The sequence below is a fragment of the Salvelinus alpinus genome, chromosome 16 (assembly GCF_045679555.1).
Source record: "Salvelinus alpinus chromosome 16, SLU_Salpinus.1, whole genome shotgun sequence".
NCBI classification, from domain to species: Eukaryota; Metazoa; Chordata; class Actinopteri; order Salmoniformes; family Salmonidae; genus Salvelinus; species Salvelinus alpinus.
The window spans coordinates 11390801-11414217 of record NC_092101.1 but is presented as its reverse complement, the minus strand read 5'-3'; the positions used below and the strand labels follow the sequence as shown (position 1 = coordinate 11414217).

The following is a 23417-nucleotide window of genomic DNA, read 5'->3' as shown; positions in this document are numbered from 1 at the left end:
CTACGGTGAAGCATGGTGGTGGCACAGCGTCATGCTGTGGGGGTGTTTTTCAGCGGCAGGGACTGAGAGACTAGTCAGGATCAAGGTAAAGATGAATGGAGCAAAGTACAGAGTTCTTAGATGAAAACCTCCTCCAGAGAGCTCAGGACCTCAGACTGGGGTGAAGATTCACCTTCCAACAGGACAGCGACACTAAGCACACAGCCAAAACACAGGAGTGGCTTCAGGACAAGTCTCTGAATGTTCTTGAGTGGCCCAGCCAGAGCCCAGACTTGAACCCGATCGAACCTCTCTGGAGAGACCTGAAAATAGCTGTGCAGCAACGCTCCACGTGCAACCTGATAGAGCTTTAGAGGATCTGCAGAGAAGAATGGTACAAACTCCCCAAATACAGGTGTGCCAAGCTTGTAGCGTAATACCCAAGAAGACTCGAGGCTGTAAACCCAGCCAAAGGTGCTTCAACAAAGTGCTGAGTAAAGAGTCTGAAGACTTATGTAAATGTCTGGTAAATCTTTTTTAATTTTTTATTAACAAATAAAAAATAGTTTTTACTTTCATTATGGGGTAGTGTGTGCAAATTGATGAGGGAAAATATATATTTTTAATCAATTTTAGAATAAGGCTGTAATTTAACAATGTGTAAAGTCAAGGGGTCTGAATACTTTCCGAATGCACTGTATGTGGACTGTGCACAAACTATTTTGATCTTCCTAAAAATACCAAAGATATTTACTCATGTCAGACTTGGTAAACCACCATCCGACACCACCTTAATGGGCTATAATGTTGTATGTGAGATTGTAGTTATACATTTTCATCCAGTTCAAGGGAAGAATACTGTGTTTTTTAATGCATCGATAGGGTACGGTTGCCTTGACATAGTAGACATCATGTAGGACTATCTGTTTGATGGTATTTCCAACATCTCTGAAAAACAAAAACTTTGAAATGGTGTGAGATTTAATGGGTCTGGTAACTTGAATTTGGTGGGGAAATGTCAAGGCACCATTACATCTGAGAAAGAGTCCAGGAGCACTGTCACTAAACTTCTTTGTCCAGGCTTCTGTGGGAAAGGGCTGAAAGGAGAAAGTAGTTTGTCCCTTTCACCCGGCACATAGAGAGCAATGAAGAGAGGGAGAGCGAATGGGCCCTTTGGGAGGCCTGCTTTGGGGAAACACTGGGCCCACACAGAAGTTGGGGTGGCGTAGGGGGCTCTGGAGAACAGAGGAGGAGGAGGATAGGAGAGGGGAAGGGGGAGCTGACAGTGCAAAAGGTGACTTAACCACTGTTCCCTTTTGGCCATTGAGGACCTTTCCTCTTTGGGTGGCGTTGTTATGAAGCTAGAACCCAGGAGGTTGGTTGATTATTCCTGTCGGGCTCGGTTTTCCGTTCACAAAGTGCAGGGTACTTTTGGAGTGGAATGACGTCCTCGTCAACATTCCTTTTCAACTCCACAGTTTTCCCCGAAAAAAATATAAAACCCTACCACATCCAAGGTCATATGTCACTGTAATGTTATACACCCTGCCAGATTGTAGCACTAGATTGGATTTAAGAGAATTGCCCAAATCAAAATTATAGGTCATAGGCACAGTAACAAATTATAATTTTTCATTGACGTGCTCCTTTAAATACCTGGTAAATGCTTTTCTTTTTTTTCTCTTTTTTTTGTGCTGCAATGAAAGTGTAACTATCTCAACTTCCGAAGGCTAACCCCAGCCAAACTCCAAAATGGAATTCCATTCATGTTGCATTTCAATTGAAGGACTAAACAAAAGTGGATAAAATGGAGTTATAAAAAACGGTCACTGACCACTTTTTATTTAAATGTTCTGATACTGTATCTAGTCATGGCCTTGAATGTTAAATCATTTATTTTTACTATTTTCTGCATTGTAGAATAATAGTGAAGACAAACTATATGAAATAACACCTATGGAACCATGTAGTAACCCAAAAGATTTAAATATATTTGATATTCTTCAAAGTAATCACCCTTTGCCTTGATGACAGCTTTGCACACTCTTGGCATTCTCTCAACCGGCTTCACCTGGAATGCTTTTCCAACAGTCTTGGAGTTCCCACATATGCTGAGTACTTGTTGGCTGCTTTTCCTTCACTCTGCGGTCCAGCTCATCCCAAACCATCTCAATTGGTTTGAGGTCGGGTGATTGTGGAGGCCAGGTCATCTGATACAGCACTCCATCACTCTCCTTCTTGGTCAAATAGCCCTTATACAGCCTGGAGGTATGTTGGGTCATTGTCCTGTTGAAAAACATGATAGTCCCACTAAGCGCAAACCAAATGGGAAGGCGTATCGCTGCAGAATGCTGTGGTAGCCATGCTGATTTAAGTGTGCCTTGAATTGTAAATAAATCACTGACAGTGTCACCAGCAAAGCACCCACACACCATCACACTCCCTCCATGCTTCACCGTGAGAACCACACATGGGAAGATTGTCCGTTCACCTACTCTGCGTCTCACAAAGACACGGTGGTTGGAACCAAAAATCTCAAATTTGGACTCATCAGACCAAAGGACCGATTTCCACCGGTCTAATGTCCATTGCTCATGTTTCTTGGCACAAGCAATTCTCTTCTTCTTATTGGTGTCCTTTTTAGTAGTGGTTTCTTTGCAGCAATTCGAACATGAAGGCCTGATTCACACAGTCTCCTCTGAACTGTTGATGTGTCTTGTTACTTGAACTCTGAAGCATTTATTTGGGCTACAATTTCTGAGGCTGGTAACTCTCATGAACTTATCCTCTGCAGCAGAGGTAACTCTGGGTCTTTTTTTCCCTGTGGCGGTCCTCATGAGAGCCAGTTTCATCATAGTGCTTGATAGTTTTTGCGACTGCACTTGAAATTTTCCGGATTGACTGACCTTAAAAATGACAGTCCATCATTACTTTATCTTTGCTTATTTGAGCTATCCTTGCCATAATATGGACTTAGCCCTATTTGGTAAAACACCATCTTCTGTGTACCTTGTTACAGCACAACTGATTGGCTCAAACACATTAAGAAGGAAAGAAATTCCACAATGTACTTAACAAGGCACACCTGTTAATTGAAATGCATTCCAGGTGACTAGGTCATGAAGCTGGTTGAGCGAATGCCAAGAGTGTGCAAAGCTGTCAAGGCAAAGGGTGGCTACTTTGAAGAATTTCAAATAAAACATTTTGATTTGTTTAAAACTTGTTTTGGTTACTACATGATTCCATATGTGTGTTATTTCATAGTTTTGCTGTCTTCACTATTATTCTACAATGTAGAAAATAGTAAAACTTAAAGGAAAAACCCTTGAATGAGTAGGTGTTAAACTTTTGACTGGTACTATATACAGTGGAGCAAAAAAGTATTTAGTCAGCCACCAATTGTGCAAGTTCTCCCACTTAAAAAGATGAGGCCTGTAATTTTCATCATAGGTACACTTCAACTATGACAGACAAAATGAGAAGAAAAAAATACAGAAAATCACATTGTAGGATTTTTAATGAATTTATTTGCAAATTATGGTGGAAAATAAGTATTTGGTCACCTACAAACAAGCAAGATCTGTCTCTCACAGACCTGTAACTTCTTCTTTAAGAGGCTCCTCTGTCCTCCACTCGATACCTGTATTAATGGCACCTGTTTGAACTTGTTATCAGTATAAAAGACACCTGTCCACAACCTCAAACAGTCACACTCCAAACTCTACTATGGCCAAGACCAAAGAGCTGTCAAAGGACACCAGAAACAAAATTGTAGACCTGCACCAGGCTGGGAAGACTGAATCTGCAATAGGTAAGCAGCTTGGTTTGAAGAAATCAACTGTGGGAGCAATTATTAGGAAATGGAAGACATACAAGACCACTGATAATCTCCCTCGATCTGGGGCTCCACGCAAGATCTCACCCCGTGGGGTCAAAATGATCACAAGAATCCGCAAAAATCCCAGAACCACACGGGGGGACCTAGTGAATGACCTGCAGAGAGCTGGGACCGAAGTAACAAAGCCTACCATCAGTAACACACTACGCCGCCAGGGACTCAAATCCTGCAGTGCCAGACGTGTCCCCCTGCTTAAGCCAGTACATGTCCAGGCCCGTCTGAAGTTTGCTAGAGAGCATTTGGATGATCCAGAAGAAGATTGGGAGAATGTCATATGGTCAGATGAAACCAAAATATAACTTTTTGGTAAAAACTCAACTCGTCGTGTTTGGAGGACAAAGAATGCTGAGTTGCATCCAAAGAACACCATACCAACTGTGAAGCATGGGGGTGGAAACATCATGCTTTGGCACTGTTTTTATGCAAAGGGACCAGGACGACTGGTCCGTGTAAAGGAAAGAATGAATGGGGCCATGTATCGTGAGATTTTGAGTGAAAACCTTCTTCCATCAGCAAGGGCATTGAAGATGAAACGTGGCTGGGTCTTTCAGCATGACAATGATCCCAAACACACCGCCCGGGCAACGGAGTGGCTTCGTAAGAAGCATTTCAAGGTCCTGGAGTGGCCAGCCAGTCTCCAGATCTCAACCCCATAGAAAATCTTTGGAGGGAGTTGAAAGTCCGTGTTGCCCAGCAACAGCCCCAAAACATCACTGCTCTAGAGGAGATCTGCATGGAGGAATGGGCCAAAATACCAGCAACAGTGTGTGAAAACCTTGTGAAGACTTACAGAAAACATTTGACCTCTGTCATTGCCAACAAAGGGTATATAACAAAGTATTGAGAAACTTTTGTTATTGACCAAATATTTATTTTCCACCATAATTTGCAAATAAATTCATAAAAAATCCTACAATGTGATTTTCTTTTTTTTGTTTTTTTTTCTTCTCATTTTGTCTGTCATAGTTGAAGTGTACCTATGATGAAAATTACAGGCCTCTCTCCTTTTTAAGTGGGAGAACTTGCACAATTGGTGGCTGACTAAATACTTTTTTGCCCCACTGTATATCTATATATTGTGTTTGCTGCAGGACAAATTATTTGTAGTTAAGGATGATATGAAATACTTAAGACAACCCATGTTTTACAGGGGTGTTTTTACATATCGTAGCTGACACACTGGGCAGTGTGGGAGTGATCATCTCAGCCATCCTGATGCAGAAGTATGATCTGATGATCGCTGACCCCATCTGCTCCATGTGCATCTCCATTCTCATCGGAGTCAGGTCAGTTGACCTCACACAGTAGTACAATTCCCAACAGGCCACACGCTCATTTTACAAATATTCACGTAAGAGGGAAACTTGAAGGCCATCGTCACACTGCTGCAGGAAAGTACCACACACACACTCAGAGCTAGATTTACTGTGTCGTTTTCACCAGTACAATTTGGAACTGTTGTCTTCAGGATGGATTAAAATGCATTCAAAGTAAGCTCAAAACAGTAATGTACTTATCTTTTTAGGCAATATTGCCTTTGTTTGATTTCTGCACTGGTGCAAACACTTCCTTAAACACCACAATAGTTGTGATTTTTTTACCTCGTGTCGGTCACTTTGATTGTTTTCGCCTTGCCATCGTAACAACTGAACACCAGAGCCATTTCACAAGAATCCCCATCCATTGAGCGCTCCACATGTAGGGCTGAACCCAGGGAATATTGCACACTGGCTTCTCCCATGATGATGAGTATTGGTATTCTGCTATTCAGCTAAATGTCTTTAATGGTGGGTCAGTCTCCACCGTAGACCCACTTCTCCTGGTGCTGCAGAACAAGATGAAACGACAGAGAAGGCAAGCATGCATTCGGGCATGTTGTCTCACAACTTCAAACTGGCCACTGTTAATCTTTCTCAAACGCTGCCAACACCACTGTAAAGTGCAGAATTACAGGACTCGTACAGTGGGGTGGAGTCTTTGTGGCTCCCAGAACATATGGCATCCCAGAAATCATGCTCTGTCCTGCTTTGTAGCATTCTTCAACCGTTTACTGCCAAGATGTTGCCAAGTAGACTTTTTATGCAGTGTAAGAGTCATGCTCTCTCTACACTAAATAATGCCTAGAATTGATTTGAATGTTCTGTGTAGCCTACATCTGACTTAGGCAGCTTTAGTCAATATGACTCATGATTTACGTCAAGCTCCAGGAAGTTTCAGCAACCAGTAAATTTAAACTGGTTTCTTCATTAGGGGTGAAGACCGACCGAGCCAACCTCGGCAGACAGAACTAGTCGCACTTGCAATAGAGAACCAGTCAGTCCAACAGACAGAATGGGAGGGCCAAGAATTATTCCTTGACCACCTGGCCATTCCCAGCAGATAGGTGGTGTAGCCCAACTTTTACACAACGCGTGACCCTACGATAAGTGAGTGTGTGTGACATTTTGGCATCTAAATAATAGATTTAGCTTTTCAGATTTTGTTCCCCAGTGGTAGATGGACCTGCAAAATTGCTGAAATCCAGATGGATTCGAAAAAAGATATTTGGTGAGGAATGGACTTGAGTGAGTCTTGAGACCCAGAAAAGAGGCATTAGTTCTCAGTGGCTCGCCTGCTCATGTTTTTCTCAATTCTTCACTGTCCTCTGTTAGTCGTACAGTAGGGACAAAGTGGTTGGGGAGAGGGCCCCATTATGCAAATGTAAACTCAGTGAGTAAAGCCTCTCTGGTAAACTTGTTCGCCATCTCTCTTTGAGCCTTTTCTTTCCTCCTATCTGGAATGTGGTTGTGATCTGTGACTGTTCCGTTTTAAATATGTGTGAACAAAGCCATCCTTTTAGTGTGGATTTCTCCCCTTTTCTTGATCTGCCTGAGTGGGGTTTTGTCATTGAGACTTAAGCCGAAGCATTTTTCCTGAAGTTTTTCTCGATAGCCATCTGTGAAAGGCAAAGAAATTAACAGTTCACATGTTGGACAATGAGAACAAACGAACCCACCTAGGCTTATTCTACAGCATGTTGCATTCCATCTTGGAACCGAGCGAGGCTCGTAAAAAAAGCCATTTCAATACAGGTGCGATATGGGACAAGTGAGGGGAGAGGAGCAATTAAATAGCAAATAAAATAATGAAGCAGATGTGAGCCCCAAAATAAGCAGCGAAAAACATGCAACTAACCTCCAACGTTGTAAAACCACCTAATCTGCAGCTGGTATTTGGCTATTATTTTCAGAATGTTTGTACTTCTTGTTTTTGTTAAGCGGCTGGACGGGAAAAATGGAGAGCGAGAGAGTAGTCAAACAGGGATTTGAAAACATTTCCCCTTTGTGGACATTTTGTTGGACCCCACCCAGATGGTTGTGCGGGATCGGAGATTAATTTCCACGGGCCTTGATGCGTGTTGTGTTTTGTCATGAATATTTGTTTTTGTTTTGAGTGTAATCGCCTTCCTGTTAGTTTAAGTTCTGTGTGAAGTTATTTTGGGACCTCGTATTGTGATATCTTGATAAAACCCTTTAGCACTGCAAAGAGTACTGGATTCATTCCAGAAGAACTCAAAATGAAAGATTTGTGTAATTACTTGAAGTATATTCCCCACCGTTCTGGAATGGCCATCATCCATTTGTGGGATTCAAGATTCAAACAATATTGGCCTACAGATATCATTTTACTATTTGATTACCTAGTGAAATGGACCGTAGTTCTCTCTCTGTTATTGGACCGGCAGAAGGACAGTGGGTTGTTTGGAGAAATGGAAGTCAGTGTGTGCTCCCTGAACCTCAGCTGGTTGATGACCATGTTGTATTTTCTTTTGCTGACATTGACCACATTTGGAGGCTGGAGGACTAAGGGGAGGGGCGCATCTTTCCCATCCTCCCTGAACGGCCATACTTGGAAGAACCCTTTGCAGCTTGCAAAAACTGTACAGAACCAAGCACAGACCCCTTGCACGTGTGTGTTTGCCTTGGGCCGTCCCAGTGTATTTCTTTGTGTGCCTCGGTCAAGGCCTGGTGGCTGCTGGCCTCGCACCAAAGGGGGAATATCTGGGTTGGCTGTGGACAGATGGAACAGTCTGTGCAGCCTGTGATTAGTGAGTGGAGAGAGGTGGTTAGAGGCCCCTGCGGGCCCCTTGGCTCTCTCTGTGGGGCTGTGGGTTAGCTGGGGCCTCATGTGGGACTCTGCTGCTGGGACCAAGAGCCCGGTTGAGGCTCCTCCCTCCCTGCTGGAGGAAAAGGAGCCAAAGGCTGGGTAATGACTCCCAGGTGAAAGCCTGGAAACCAGATAAGGTAGGCGTGAATAAATTAGGACACACTATGTAAATACGAGTACTAATCAAGGCCTTTTGGGACAGTGATTTTGGCTCATTTGAAATGAGGATAACTATTGGAATGATGTTAGAGACGACAGTGTGCTAAGACGAATTGGCTTTGAGTTGCTAGTGTGGCAACTCCTTGTTACAGATGTTTGAACAGTACATACCCAGGTGCCATACAAAAGTAAATTGATTACATATAACGGGTGAGTGCTATACGTTAACTTGAATGCTGTTTATTTTGACCCAATTATTGAAGTCTTGAAGTCTACTTTTTTTTTTTTATACTTCCAACCTCGTACATAATTGATCTAAGTGTACTCTTACCTTTTGACCTCTGTTACATCATTCCCTTGAGGTTTTCCCTTTAATGAACACGACTTGGCAGAAGAGCCATTGAGTTGGCTGGTAATGAAGGTGATGTTTCAGGCCAGGGCTTGAGGTTAGGTAATGAACCCTTCCTCCACATAACCACTGTGAAAGCCCTCCCCTTTCTGATGGTCACATAGGGCCTTGTGTTTTCATTGTTCCCTCTTTAATGCTGTCACGTTTCCTTGAGTTGAGAAGACATAAAGAGTTGAAAGGCAGAAAGCTGAGACACTACTTTCGTCAATTCTTGACAATAACCAGGTTTCCATCCAACTATTTAATGCGGCTGAATTACCTGACGCATAAAAAAGTCACGACAGGGCTGATGGAAACAGGACATGTCTGTACAATTTCATAAATTTCGACACCATTTGTTCGTTCGACGTGATGGGATCTTGTCGGTAAAATTAATTATGCAAGAAATGGTGGTGGAAAATCTAACACATAGAAGGAAACTTGGAGTCACACAATATGTTACATTGTAGGCCTTGTACCACCACAATATGGATAAGCATGAAAACTTCATCTGCCTATAAACTTATTTATGATAAACTTCACATTGTGGTTAAGTGCACGGTGATCATGCAATTTCCCAATCGGCTAAATATCGAGGGTATTGGATTGCTGGTGACATGATGATCGGTGCTTGGCTGCCAATTTAACAAATACAATTATTGCTCTTATCCATATCTCATCATATAACCTGTCCACTTTATCAGCGAACTTGTCGAGAGCATGCGTCAACCAGACTGGGCAAATTTGCTATATTATCGTAGAAGTTTGTGATAAAACCATTGGTAGAGTTGAAACTCTTTAAAACAAATTTATTTTATGTGCACTACAACATGCACAGCCTTTTATCCACCACAATTTACTTTGATGGAAACACCCCTCATTGTTTTTATGCATATCTTTGAATATTCACATGAAAATCTGTCGCCAATTGGATAGAAACATAGCTACTGGTCAGTTAGATTCATTTTATTATTATTTTTTTTTACATTTAATGACAATGTAGAGTAGTTTTGGCCTCCCGTGTCTACTAAAACACACCATTTTGTTTAAGGTAACCATCCTAGTGTAGCTGACTGTAATGATAGGTTTTTCATGCTCCTTTGAATCAGAGGGACTTCTGATGGTTTTAGATGTGGGGATGAGATTTCACTAGCATGTCATGCTTAACCCACATGTCCTACATTGCCATTGGCTCTCCATTTAATAACCGGTTTACATGTTATTTCACCTCTCCTCTTTTCAGTGGCTTGGGTCAGTATCGTGTTCAAGGCCATGCGTCTGAGATTTATGTATCCATCTTAAACTGTATTTCTAACTTCTCAGCCCATGTTATCCATGGCAGGTCTGTGCCCTTTTTTAGATGTTCTCATGATGAACATATGCTTTCATTCAGAATGGGTGGATGTAGGCTTAATTTTCTTCTTGTTGTGGTGGAGCTTCCCTAGTTTTGCTTCATTGTTCAACTCCAAGGCTGTTCGCTCCAAGGCCTTGAATGTGGGTCTGACTCCCTCTCTTTACAACTCGGGGAATTCCAGAACAGTGTTGACACTTTGGCAGCCCCTCATTGGAAGAGCATTTTTTTTTCCCGTTGGGAAGAAACAGGATTTGGTTCAACCTCATCATGCAGTAATGTCAGTATGAGTCAAATGTTGCCTACTGTTAGTATTGGTTGCCTGGTGAGTGAGATGTTCCCACTTTTTTTGTTGTGGTAAATCTCCCTTGACTGAGGGGTTTAGGCCTATACTGCTCTTGCTACTGTTATTGAATGACTGCTTATATCGATAATACTTAGTGGTTAATTATTATTGTGTGCCTTGCTAAAGATCCTGTACTTGCTAGACCTCCACTAATTGTTGAAAAAATGTTTGTTGAATTGGTTTCCAAAATGCCAATACCAGGGATGTTACACATTGGCGCTTTGAGTCTTGGGTCAAAGCTCGAAATCAGGGATGTCAAACTCATTCCATGGAGGGCCTAGTATCTTCTGGGTTTTTGGTTTTTCTTTTCAATTAAGACCTAGACAACCAGGTGAGGGGCGTTCCTTACCAATTAGTGACCTTAATTCATCAGGCAAGTAAGTACAAGGGAGGAGCGAAAACCCGCAGACATTCGGCCCTCCATGGAATGATTTTGACACGTGCTCTATTAATATATTATGATTAAGTTTATGTGTGGTGACTGAGTCAGTGCTGTTGAATCTACACAGGAAGGCTGGGGACAATAGTATGATTTCAGAGTAGGGCATTCCCCTCGTGCTGGGAGCTTTCCTGTTTTTAGACTTGTCCAGAGCAGTGGCAAACATTGAGGTCACTGAGTAAGCCATAAATAATGTAACTTCACATTAACATTTTAGCAGAAGCTTAGCTAGAATCCTTAATTGAAATAACAAAGTGCTTACCCCGCCTCTGTTTTGGTAAAAAGCTGAGGGGCCTGGAGAAATGCATCCACAGCTATCTATACATTTGAGAGTGGTGACAAGGACTGACCATCCATTATATCAAAATTATAGTTTTAACCATGTTTTGAGGCTAGACAGTGTTTGTTTACATTTCAATTGTTTACAAACAGTGGAGTAAAACTAGCTTGAATTTGGATTTTGATGGTTACACCAGTTGAACTTGGCTCATTAAGCATTTCAGTTATTTTCTTCAAGAATCAATGGGTCAAAAAATGTATTGATGTAGCGATTTAAGGATTCTAGCTTTAAGCATAGAGGGCTAACAGAATGTTATGAATTTGAAAGTGTTTACTTTTTTTAGGGTTGTAGATAAGCTTCAATATTGTAGATGGATTGTGGCTTCCTTCAATGTCATTGTCTGCATAATTTCCAATCGCGTGTGAGAACCAACAGTATAGAATCTCGGAGTCAGTAGCTTGTTTTGCTCACTGATTTGATTAATGAAAATTAGTGATGCACCGATATGACATTTTTGGCCGATATCTGATTTTCCTTGCCAAAAAAAACAATACAGATTTTATAAAAAAAATTTGCGCCTCTTAAGCATTCTAGTACAGTTAAATAGTTAGACCGCTGTGTCCATGTGTGTGTTAAGGCACTGCATCTCAGTGCAAGAGGTCCCTGGTTCGAATCCAGGCTGTATCACATCTGGCCGTGATTGGGAGTCCCATAGGGCGGAGCACAATTGGCCCAGCGTCGTCCGGGGTAGGTCGTCATTGTAAATTTGTTCTTAACTGACTTGCCTAGTTAAATAAAGGTTACACACACACCCCACACTGACCAAAAAAGTTATTTTATTGACATTTACGTATGTCCCCATTACCAGTAAAACATAATCAAAACCAATTTCTTTCACTTACTTGCTGTGCTGTTTCGTTGTTCAGTCGTTTCATTCTCAACCAGGATTTCTATGGAACTCCGTTTGACTCTTTGCATGTCAAAAAAGAGTGTCATTTGACACGTCAAAGTGTTAATTACTATTTGACCAGTCAGGACCTGAATGACTGCACGTCACAGTAATCTAACGCGTTCATAATTTTTTTTAATGTAGTTATTACACATGTCCGAACGATTCATCGATATGTATGCTATGATGCTGGTAAAGTTGTCTTGCGCACCTACAGTGCTGGTCATAAAAAAAGCTAGCTAGCTCATGGATGCAAACAATATTCTTCCCCAAAAACATAGCAAAACGACATCATCTGTTTCAGTAGCTGTAACGTTAGCTAACTCAATAGCTGTAACGTTAGCTTTGGGCAACAGGGTTAAGTAGTTGGCTAGCTACTTATTTTCATGAACTGAATTTCAATGGGCGAACAACAAGTGGCAACCTAGCTCATACTTAGTCACAAGGATTCCTAAATCATTGCTAAGAATAATGAAAATGACTGCAGTTTCTACTGTTTTCAGGCTGATTGTATTGGTGCTAGCTAGGTACCAAGCTAAAGCTAGCTACCCCAGAAGTTGCGGTTGAACAAATTATGCTTTATTACCAATGCTGTATTGTAAACGCATCGTTCGTGGCCGGTGTTTGCTTGTTTGCAGACTTTTTTTGTACAGCTTTGACAGTGCTACTGTATCTTTTTTGACACACAAAGACCCAAACTGCGTTCCATAGTATGTATGTCGTGAAGCTAATAGCAGTGATGCTATTACTGTGTAACTCCGGTAGGGCAACATCTGAAAAATAGCGCACTTGGTAGTGTGTACCAGTGCTCAACCAGTCGGCGAAAGACAACATCACCTACGACAGAACGGTTGATTGTCAAGGGCAATGAATTCCATTCTTGGCTTTAATGGCAATCGCCTTTAAGTTGTCTCTCTGAAATTGTGTTACTTTCAAATGACTGCTCAATCCACACAGCTTACGTGGGCTAGTTTAGGAATGCTGTATTGCACGCATAGGACATCATTTTACGTGGCGTCATTACGTCATATAGGTATGCACGTCAGATTTGACATCGGTTTTCCACATCGGCGTTAAACTAGACATTGGCTGATACCGATGTTGGCATTTTTAGCTAATATCGACCAATTCCGATATGTTCATCGATATATCGTGCATTCCTAATAAAAATGTTGAATTCATACTGGTAAGTTATAGAAACATTTTATGATATTTTCCAGAATGCAATACTGTCTTCAATCTCGAAGTTGCATTGAATCAAAAACCAACTAGTAGCTGAAGGATGGAACTAAATAATATATATATATTTTTTAATATATATATATATATAACCCTACCTTCCCTAATTGAAGTAAACTAATGGACAACAACACAGGCTTTTACTTCCAGATTATACATACTATATACATTTTACAATAGTTATCTTTTGTTTGTTTTTAGTCCCATCCTTCAGCTACTAGTTGGTTTTTGATTCAATGCAACTTTGTGATTGAAGACAGTATTGCATTCTGGAAAATATCATAAAATGTTTCTATAACTTACCAGTATGAATTCAATATTTTCATTAATCAAATCGGAGAGCCAAACAAGAAAAGACATAAGCTCCTGACTCAGATTCTATACTGTTGGTTATTGGCTGCTTCCACAGTAGCATACAGCACATGGTTCAGTACACCACACGTATTACACAAAATGCTTCTGTGTGCTGAATTGTTAAGTGCGTTACCACAGCGTTTACTGGCCAGGAGTGCTGAACAGTCAGGAAATGGATGGATCACTTAACGGCTCCTCATTTGGCTACTGTTAATGTCAGGCTGGCACAAATAAAAGCTTCTCTAATTGCTGCCCATACCTTCATAATCGTAACTAGTCAACTGGGGAAGAGGAAGTCACCGGCGTTTCACAAGATGCCTTTCCTTCCACTTATTACCAAATATTTTTAGCCATTGGCCTTAAATTTCCCTGCCCCTGTGGAAATTGAATTTTAACATCATAATCCTCCTGTTTAGCCCTCTAGATTGAGGGGGGGGGGGGGGTTCTAAGTGAACATATGAAATTGTTTTAAGATGGTCATACCAAGGATTATTTAGCTATTTGATTTTGAATTTAAAGACTCCTTTAAGGTATCTAAAAAATAATATATATATATAAATGAAGTCGGAAGTTTACATACACCTTAGCCAAATACATTTAATCCCAGTAAAAATTCCCTGTTTTAGTTCAGTTAGGATCACCACTTTATTTTAAGAATGTGAAATGTCAGTGATTTATTTCAGCTTTTGTTTCTTTCATCACATTCCCAGTGGGTCAGAAGTTTACGTGCACTCAATTAGTATTTGGTAGCATTGCCTTTTTAAATTGTTTAACTTGGGTCAGATAGCTTCCCACAATAAGTTGGGCCCATTCCTCCTGACAGAGCTGGTGTAACTGAGTCAGGTTTGTAGGCTTCCTTGCTTGCAAACGCTTTTTCAGTTCTGCCCACAAATGTTCTATAGGTTTGAGGTCAGGGCTTTGTGATGGCCACTCGATTACCTTGACTTTGTTGTCCTTAAGCCATTTTGCCACAACTTTGGAAGTATGGGGTCATTGTCCATTTGGAAGACCCATTTGCGACCAAGCTTTAACTTCCTGACTGATGTCTTGAGATGTTGCTTCGATATATTCACATAATTTTACATCCTCATGAAGCCATCTATTTTATGAAGTGCACCAGTCCCTCCTGCAGCAAAGCACCCCCACAACATGATGCTGCCACCCCCATGCTTCACGGTTGGGATGGTGCTCTTCAGCTTGCAAGCCTCCCCCTTTTTCCTCCAAACATAACGATGGTCATTATGGCCAAACAGTTCTATTTTTGTTTCATCAGACCAGAGGACATTTCTCCAAAAAAGTACGATCTTTGTCCCCATGTGCAGTTGCAAACCGTAGTCTGGCTTTTTTATGGCGGGTTTGGAGCAGTGGCTTCTTCCTTGCTGAGCGGCGTTTTAGGTTATGTCGATATAGAACTCGTTTTACTGTGGATATAGATACTTTTGTACCTGTTTCCTCCAGCATCTTCACAAGATCCTGTGCTGCTGTTCTGGGATTGATTTGCACTTTTCACACATACGTTAATCTCTAGGAGACAGAACGCGTCTCCTTCCTGGGCGGTATGATGGCTGCGTGGTCCCATGGTGTTTATACTTGCATACTATTGTTTGGACAGATGAACGTGGTACCTTCAGGCATTTGGAAATTGCTAACAAATTCACTACATGGAACAATAGATGGTTCCAAAAAACATCTAAAGGAAGTTTGTTCTGACATGTCTGTGATTTATATAAGAAAGATCAGGAAATGTATTTCTTTTTTACATGCATTTATCCCCTTAGTTTAAGTGCCTAAAATATCTCCATATATACTTCCATTCATTTTTTTTTTTTTTTTTTTTTTTTTTTAACTGGTACCAGGGACTTTCAGACGAGGCTTGTGGGTATCCTAGAGCGAAATGGAGAGAGACACCTTTCAATAGTGGTCATAACCGTTTGGATACTACAGACATTTTCGTGAGAAGACCGATTTGTCTCATGGTCTGACAAACACCGCTCTAGCTCTGCCACCTTTCACTGCAGATACAGAAGGGCAATATCAGTGTATTGAGAAGCAACCCATGTATTGAGAAGCAACCCAAAAATCTTATCTTAAAGAACAGACCGACGTAAACAACTCTTTCCTATTTTGTTTATTTAGCTTCAATTCAAAGACCATTTTGAGAAAATGGTTGTCATTTAACAAGTTATTGCAAAATGACAGTCAAAACAAAGTTCATGGCTGTTATTATGACATGTATTACACAATTTATTTTTGTCCATCTGTTTGGCTGCAGACTAGTGCAGTAGAAGTAAATAAGGAGTCAATGTGTGACTTTACATTTCTTCAAAGGTTCTCTTTTCCCGTCGGCCATAATCAAGTCTTTGATTGCATAATAACATGTTGGGTAGGGGAACGTTGGCTACATTTCGACCGGACCCTTAAGACTCAAAGGCAAAGCTGACGAATGTACAGTAGCCTATATGCCGACGAGCTGGTTAGTGTAGTGTGCTACTAGCACTACTAGTGTAGTGTGCTACTATGTAGTGCAAGGAAGACTGTAGACGTGGAGGAAGAGCAAAGGGAAAGTTTTACCCACGTTGACATGGACCTAGGGGATTCAGGGATAATGACGGGGAGAAGAGGGGAGTGAGTGGGGTTTTGGGAACGGGGAAAGCTGCCAAACCCTCTGATGGCTCACATATGCCTTGGTGGTGGGCCTTGTGGCTTTGGTATAGGGGTTAGGCGGGACATGCAATGGGATTTTTTGAACTGTGGCCGCGAGATGGTTGCGAGGAGACAAAAGGAAGGATCAAGAGTGGCTGGCGTGGCACTGTCCAGCCTCATGAAGTCATTGTTCAACTATGCTAGTAGTTTCGGCTGCAGCCAGCAGGGTCTGCAGTGCAGTTCTCCTGCTCTCTGAAAGCAGCTTCTGTGACTTCCAACTCTGCAGGGTATGGTTGGGTGATTTTGAATTGATGGCAAAACCTGCCTCTTTGACCTAGACCTGCCATTTCGGAGGAATTCCAGGTAATTGAGGTTTGTTGGACCGAAAAAAAACTTGTGCAGAAATATTACCAATGTTTCCACTAATTAAAAACATTTGTCACTCCACTGTTATAGTTTCTCCTTCCTTAGTTCAGTTAAGGTGGTGGAATTCTCTCAATGCCCTATCTGCATAGTCTTGAGTACCAGTCCCTTTGGCAAGCTTGCCACTCCTTGTCATTGATAAAGAATTTCTAACAAAGTCAAAAACAAACATTTAGCTGTTAGCTAGGCAAGTTGTTGTAGTTTAGATTTTAAGCCTCAAAATAAGTTATTTTGTGGTTCTAATTGCAGTATGTATTTACTTTGAGAATTTATACTGAGCTAGCAACTTGACACAGGTTTGTCCGGGCAAACATGGTTTCTTAGCAGCCGGATAGGTCTAGCTCAAATTTCTAGCACAATCACCACTCAATCTGCCCACAAGGTTTGAAAAACTAGCCACAAAAAATGGATGCACTGCGAGAGGAGTTGTCATATTTATACAAACCCTTTTTCCATAACATGCTGACCGGACACGTCGCGTGCGCGAACGTCGCAAAATAAATTTAGAAATCCATGTTATTCAATTATTGCACCCACACTGCTCGCGCGCGCCAACGAGCGTCTGCGACGCCAAGGGCTAAAATAGAACTCATTCCTATTTCTGATGCAGATTGCGCTGCAAGTCCTGCCTCTCCCATCTCCTCATTGGTTTATAGAAGCAGGTACCCACGTGCCATCTCCTCATTGGTTATACCCACGTGGGTGATTGAAATACGAATTGTTTTGCCGGTAGTCGTGGTAATACAATGAAAGTTTAGATACATCACCATATAAATTAAACTATGAAAAAGCCTGGAAGGAGGAGAGATGACTAGAAACGATTCGGTTGGCTGTTTTATGTGTGGATTAATTGTCGGAGTAGAGGTCCTTGTGCATTTCAGGTAAAATAACAACTCGATGTTTATATCCCAGGACAAATTAGCTAGCAACAGCAAGCTAGCTAAATAGGACAAATTAACGTTAGCTAGCAAGTGCAAGCTAACTAGCTAAATTGCCATACATGTTTAATGCTTTTTGACCTGTCCCCAAATTAATGTCATTGGTTCAGAGTTTGTTTTGATATTTTAACCTGCGTGTCGTGATCGCGTTTGGTGTGGGGGGCAAAATACATTTATGCACGATAGCGCACGCGCGCAGCAGGTTTGGGTTCCGTGTAATTATTGTGAGCTAACGACACATAAAAGGAATTTGAATATGCCGCGAGAGATCATTTATCTTTATTAAATTTGGCAGATAATTTTCCACCAGTGGATGTCGTTTTAACTCGTTTGACAGCAAAAAATTTAAATAATCCCTTTCCGCATAGTTATATATAAATCCGACAGCTTTGAGTGAAATTTGTATCACTCAATCCCAAACATTGGGCTATTTTCTGGCAATTGTGCCATCATTATGAGCCCAATGTTAAGACTACAACCCGTTTTATAAATGGCCTATTTGCAAGATTGACTTGTCATTTCAATAGGCTAAATCTGGGTTTATGATTGTAATTCTATTTTGCATAGCTAGATACAGGTAGCCTGTAGCTCCTTATAGGCCTACATAATATGGCCTACAGTAGCCTAGGCAAGATGTAAACTGAACAAGTGCTTGTGTTGCCCAATAACCTGCTGGAATAGGCTACTGAGGATGGTGTCGTCATTTTCAATCGCTGAATCAAATATTAATAATATGGATATGAACTGAATAGGCCAATGCTTGTCTTTTTTACCTGTAGCCTAATCTGACGTTTTCTAACAGCTGATCGGCAATTGCAATAGAGCTTTGACCATGATCACAATTGATAACTTCCAATTTAATTAACTAAACATGGCCATTAATAATTGCATAACACAACGCTACAACAACAAACTGAAGTCATACGATATTTACAAAATATTTGCTAGCTCCAGTTAGGCTACACAAGTGGCACCAACTGATTTGCAATTTCAACATTTATTGTATCAAATGGTAGGCTACAGAAGCCTACAATGACATAAATCAATAGGCCACTTGATGGCCAACATATGCAAACGTTTCATTGTGGACTTTTCCCCATAACCGAAGCATGCAAGGGAGTTCCATAACTTCCATTTCAAATTTCCACTCGCGCAGGGCTCAAACCCAAGAACTGAGCATGCGTAAAACCCTTCGCTTGATACGGTTTTCCATAAGCAAAGTCGACACAGAATGCAGTTTAAACAGCCTCCGAGCGAATTTATCTAGTGTGCCATACATTTCCCAGGGCTTTGTCGCCTTTATTTCTTGACCCACATCAGTTCTATTGCGTTAATGTTTTATGGACAAAGGGTTGGAAATAAGTGTCTCCATAATGATAATCTAAATAGCCTACATGCAACCAATGATTTATATATACATCGTTGCATACAACTGGTTAAAAGTTGTCACCTCGGCTGCAGCGATTTCAACACACACACACCCCTCCAGCCCTCGCTGCCACTCACTCAGCAACAGCCTCCTCACTGTCTGATAGTCCGCAGCAGCAGGTCACGGTGAAGTACCCCAAAAACCCGCGACCAATACATTTTTACCTGCGACTTCGTTTTCAAAGTAGCCCAATTTACGGGAAAATTTCAGATAGGATAACCTTGTGGGGAAAAAGTGATGGTTCCAATATTTGCATAATCGTTGTGATTGGAGGATAGCTGTGAGGGTGATTGAATCAGGATCAACTCCTCTTTCCTAGAGCTCATTAATGTTCATATTTGAAGATGGCAGAAAGGACATTTTCTTTGGCACATGACATGGGAGTACAGGGAGTGGATTAGCTAAAGACTGGTACCTAGGCTACTACCTACATGCCTTACCAAGCAAGCTGTCATTGTACAGGGTTCATATTGTTCAGCTTGACTTGTGCCCCAGAAGCACAATATCACTTTGGCCAGATTTGGCATGCCTTGGCCCTGGGCCTGCCAGTGTTGACAGGAAAACGTTGGGGAAGTAAGTCACGCTGACCTGATATTTTTCTCCCTTACCCTCTGTGCCACAGTGTAGTGCCTTTGCTGAGGGAGTCCATCGGGATTCTGATGCAGCGGACTCCGCCCTCTCTGGACAATGCCCTGCCAGAATGCTACCAGAGGGTAAGTGCTGCACAACCATGCCTCAACCATACCCTCACGTCAATGTTGAACATGTTAAATGTTTAACAAGGGGAAATGGTCATATAAATCTAGGTGTGAACTGTGTGTTTGCAGGTGCAGCAGTTGCAGGGTGTGTACAATCTGCAGGAGCCTCACTTCTGGACCCTATGCACAGATGTCTACATTGGCACAGTCAAGCTGCTAATTGCACCCGACGCTGACAGCAAATGGATTCTAAGCCAAACGCACAACATTTTCACACAGGTAGGAGAGGAACTCATTCTCCTACAAATACACACACTGATTAGCCAGCAGCTGATGGGAAACCGCAAAATCACTAGTAACATTGGAACATGTGTAATTTACTTATTATACAATGGGTGGGTCTAATCCTGAATAATGATTGGTTAAAAGAGCATTCCAGTTGTCTATTCCACAAGTTACCACCGGCTAAATATATGATGCCTATTTACTCTGTTCCATCTGACTGCGCAATCCACTGTCTCATTAGCCCTGCCAGGCTTGATCTCCACTATAAAAACCATCTAGACATTCTCACATTTCTTAAACTAACATTTCGTTTTCAACAGCAGAGTTTTGTATCAACCTTGTTGTCTGACATTTGCAACATTGTTTCAATATTCGATCTTCAGCTATCCCATAGTAATGAACATGTAGGGTTCGGAGTCGGGACGAGAAAGGCAGGCAGCGTTTCTCAGCCAGTCAAAATCATGAATCAGCTGGCATCATTTTTATGGATATATACAAAGAAATGTAAAACGAAACGAAGTGCAGCTAGTTTGCAGTCTTTCCAGCTTCAGTGTTTGAAGTGATTATGTTAGCTGTGCTGTTGGCTAGCTCCTCTAAACAACAGTGTCCTGATGAGAGCACATTTTCTATGCCAGGTGAAATCGCGCCTCATTAGCTCATTGTTATGGATCCAAATCAATGTCACTAGAAAACAGCTTATGCAGCTACTGTCGTTATTCTTTTGATGTGACTGGAAGTTAGCCGTAGTTGGCTAGCAAGCAAGAGATAAGAACGTTGCCAGCCAGTATGGCAATGGAACATTTAGAACAGACGACTGGGTCGCATCCATAGATAAAGAACAAAAAGACTGAACGACTTGGTCGCGTCTCTGGCAACCGAACCAATAGAACGAACGACCAGCCGGCTTGGGTAGCAACCATAGATGTGTCGAGACTATATCTTGTGGATGGATGAATAAATTAATCAAAATATGTCAATCATAATTTGAAAATGTTGGTAACCCGTTGTATAAAAGTGATAATGCCCTTGAAGCCGGTGTTTGGAAGATATATTGGCACATCCTCCAAACACCGGCTTTGAGGGCATGATCACTTAAATAACCGCCAACTGGTCAGCAGACTAAATGGTTTATTGGTCAGACAATCGGTCTATTCAAGTCCAGGTGGAAGGTTTGAGAAACAAAGATGTAGCAGCCGAGTATTAAGCGCTCTGCCATTACCACTAGACCATCTTAACGTTATTAGAATTACATTACACCTGTACTAGGTAATGACAGGCCACAGAAATGTCAGACATTAAAGGAAAACATCTTCACTGTTGTGACAGGTGTTAATGCAAATCGTGACTGGTTTTCTCCATTGTACTTGTCCACAGGCTGGAGTACGGCAACTGTATGTCCAGATAGAAGTGGCAACGATGTAGGACTCGTTCCTCATATCTCCCTGGGACCAAAGCCTCTGTGTGCTGCTGTGGGGTTTCCTCCCCACCCTTTACCCCCTTTACCCCGCATCTCTCTGGGTTTTAAAGTCCACATCATAAACCAAGGACTAAGACGGAAGCAGCTACAGGACAAGTACACTTTGACTCTTGAGAGGGCACAAGAAAATGGGGGAAACCAAAACTTGCCAATTATGTGACGTCTGCGGGGAAAACGAGAACTTTGCACACACCCATTCTACTGTTTAGGAAGTGTTTATCTTAATGTCAGAGACCTATTTTGGTTTTATCTTTTTTTTTTTCTCCCCATTTTAAGTTGGGATTTTAATTAATTTGTAACTATTGTCTGCGTTAAAGTACACTTCAATTGTCATTCGTGTTAAGCCCTGCAACCATGTAAGATCCATAGATAGTCTATTTTTATACGTCCATATCAGTCACACACAATTAATAAGGGGCATATTCCATTTGGCCATTTAGTTGCACTTTGCACACTTGAGCCATTCAACTGTCATTCTGGGTTTAAGTGCCTTTTTCACCAAATCATGGACGATCTGGAAGTCATTCGTTCCCCTATGAGACTGGAATCATGTCCCTTAAGACCCAAAAGGAATCCGATGACCAACATGGGTCTTGTTATTCCAACCCTTTGGTTCCATCCTTGATCCAGCATCTCTTTGAGGGTTGTCATGGTATTTTCCTAAGGGAATATTGTCATAATTCCCTGGACGGCACACAGTGGCTTTATTTTAACCTTGAACAGCTGTGCACGACCTTGTCAAAGAGGATGGTTAAAACCGATGTAAAAATGAAATAAGCCTAAAACCCATGATTTCATTGCCCTCATTGGTCTTTAATGTAATGGGCCAAGTGTGCAGTTGGCCAGTTCCATTCTTATTTTGAAATGTAATAAATGATTTTACTGCATATAATTTAATTTCTCATTACTGGCAGAGGTTGAAATTTGATAGTTTAACTTGAGGAAAAGGTTTGGCACAGATTGCACATCAATGTTTATTCTTCATTTCCATTTATTTGTTAAATGGATATTTGAGAGACATTTTTAAACGTATTTTGCGCAGTTTGTGCTGTCATCCATGATTTCTTATCTGTACATTTTATTTTTGACCATGTCATTAAACTGTTGCATATCAAGTAGGGCTCGACCATCTGTAGCACTGAAGAGCTACAGCTAGTCAGCGTTAGCATTCACGGTAAACGCTGCATATTTCGGCTCAATTGGAAATGACCTTTTTACATTTCAAAAGCTCTGAACTTCAGCAATACGGATGAATCGAGCCCTTTATCTGGAGGAGGAAAGGGAGTTGCCTTATTCTTTAAAAATCTATCCAACTCAGGAGAACAACATGGGAACTAGATGATGAATTTTAAGTGTCATTTAAGCACATCAGTATTAATAAATCAGTGAAATATATGCTTTGGTCTATGTAAGAAATATGTAAAACTTTTAATGCTGGTTTCACAGGCCCAGGTTGACTTTTTGGCAGTAGTGCTGCGCATACCAGAAGATTGCACTTCATTTTCCAAGAATACAAAACATCAAATTACAGGACAGCTTAATTTTTACCAAGACACTAATCTGACTCAGTTATGTTCCTCTGTGACCTTTTTCTTCATTTCCTCTTCAATCATGGTAATAACATTTTGATGCCAGAACCAGCTAGCGTTAACACGGGGGATGAGGGATTGTTGGGTCCGATACCGATTTATTTTTTCTATTTTTTTTCTTAGGGAAGCAAAAGTAATGGATTACCCATAAAATGCATTTGGAAAGTATTCGCAACCCTTCCCTTTCACATTACAGCCTTGTTCTTAATCTACACACAATACCCCACAAAGACAAAGCAAAAACCGAAATACCTTATTTACATGTTCAAACCCTCAATTGAGCTCAGGTGCATCCTGTTTCCACAACTTGATTGGGGTCCACCTGATTTGTACATGATTTAGAAAGGCACACCTGTTTACAGTGCATGTCAGAACAAAACCTTTTCTAAGAAGGATGCAAACTGTGC

The 23417-nt window shown here is 41.3% G+C and overlaps 1 protein-coding gene across 3 annotated transcripts in view; it reads left to right on the top strand.

Annotated features, from left to right (window-relative positions):
- LOC139540793 (zinc transporter 7-like) overlaps nucleotides 1-22816 on the top strand; it is a 34161-nt gene extending 11345 nt beyond the window's left edge. For all 3 annotated transcript variants that reach the window (XM_071344765.1, XM_071344767.1, XM_071344766.1), the window contains exons 8-11: nucleotides 5028-5163; nucleotides 19584-19674; nucleotides 19789-19938; nucleotides 21319-22816. In XM_071344765.1, the coding sequence (XP_071200866.1) occupies nucleotides 5028-5163; nucleotides 19584-19674; nucleotides 19789-19938; nucleotides 21319-21366 (425 nt within the window). In that variant the 3' untranslated portion in view covers nucleotides 21367-22816. The remainder of the gene's footprint in view (nucleotides 1-5027; nucleotides 5164-19583; nucleotides 19675-19788; nucleotides 19939-21318) is intronic.
- Nucleotides 22817-23417: the final 601 nt, after the last annotated feature.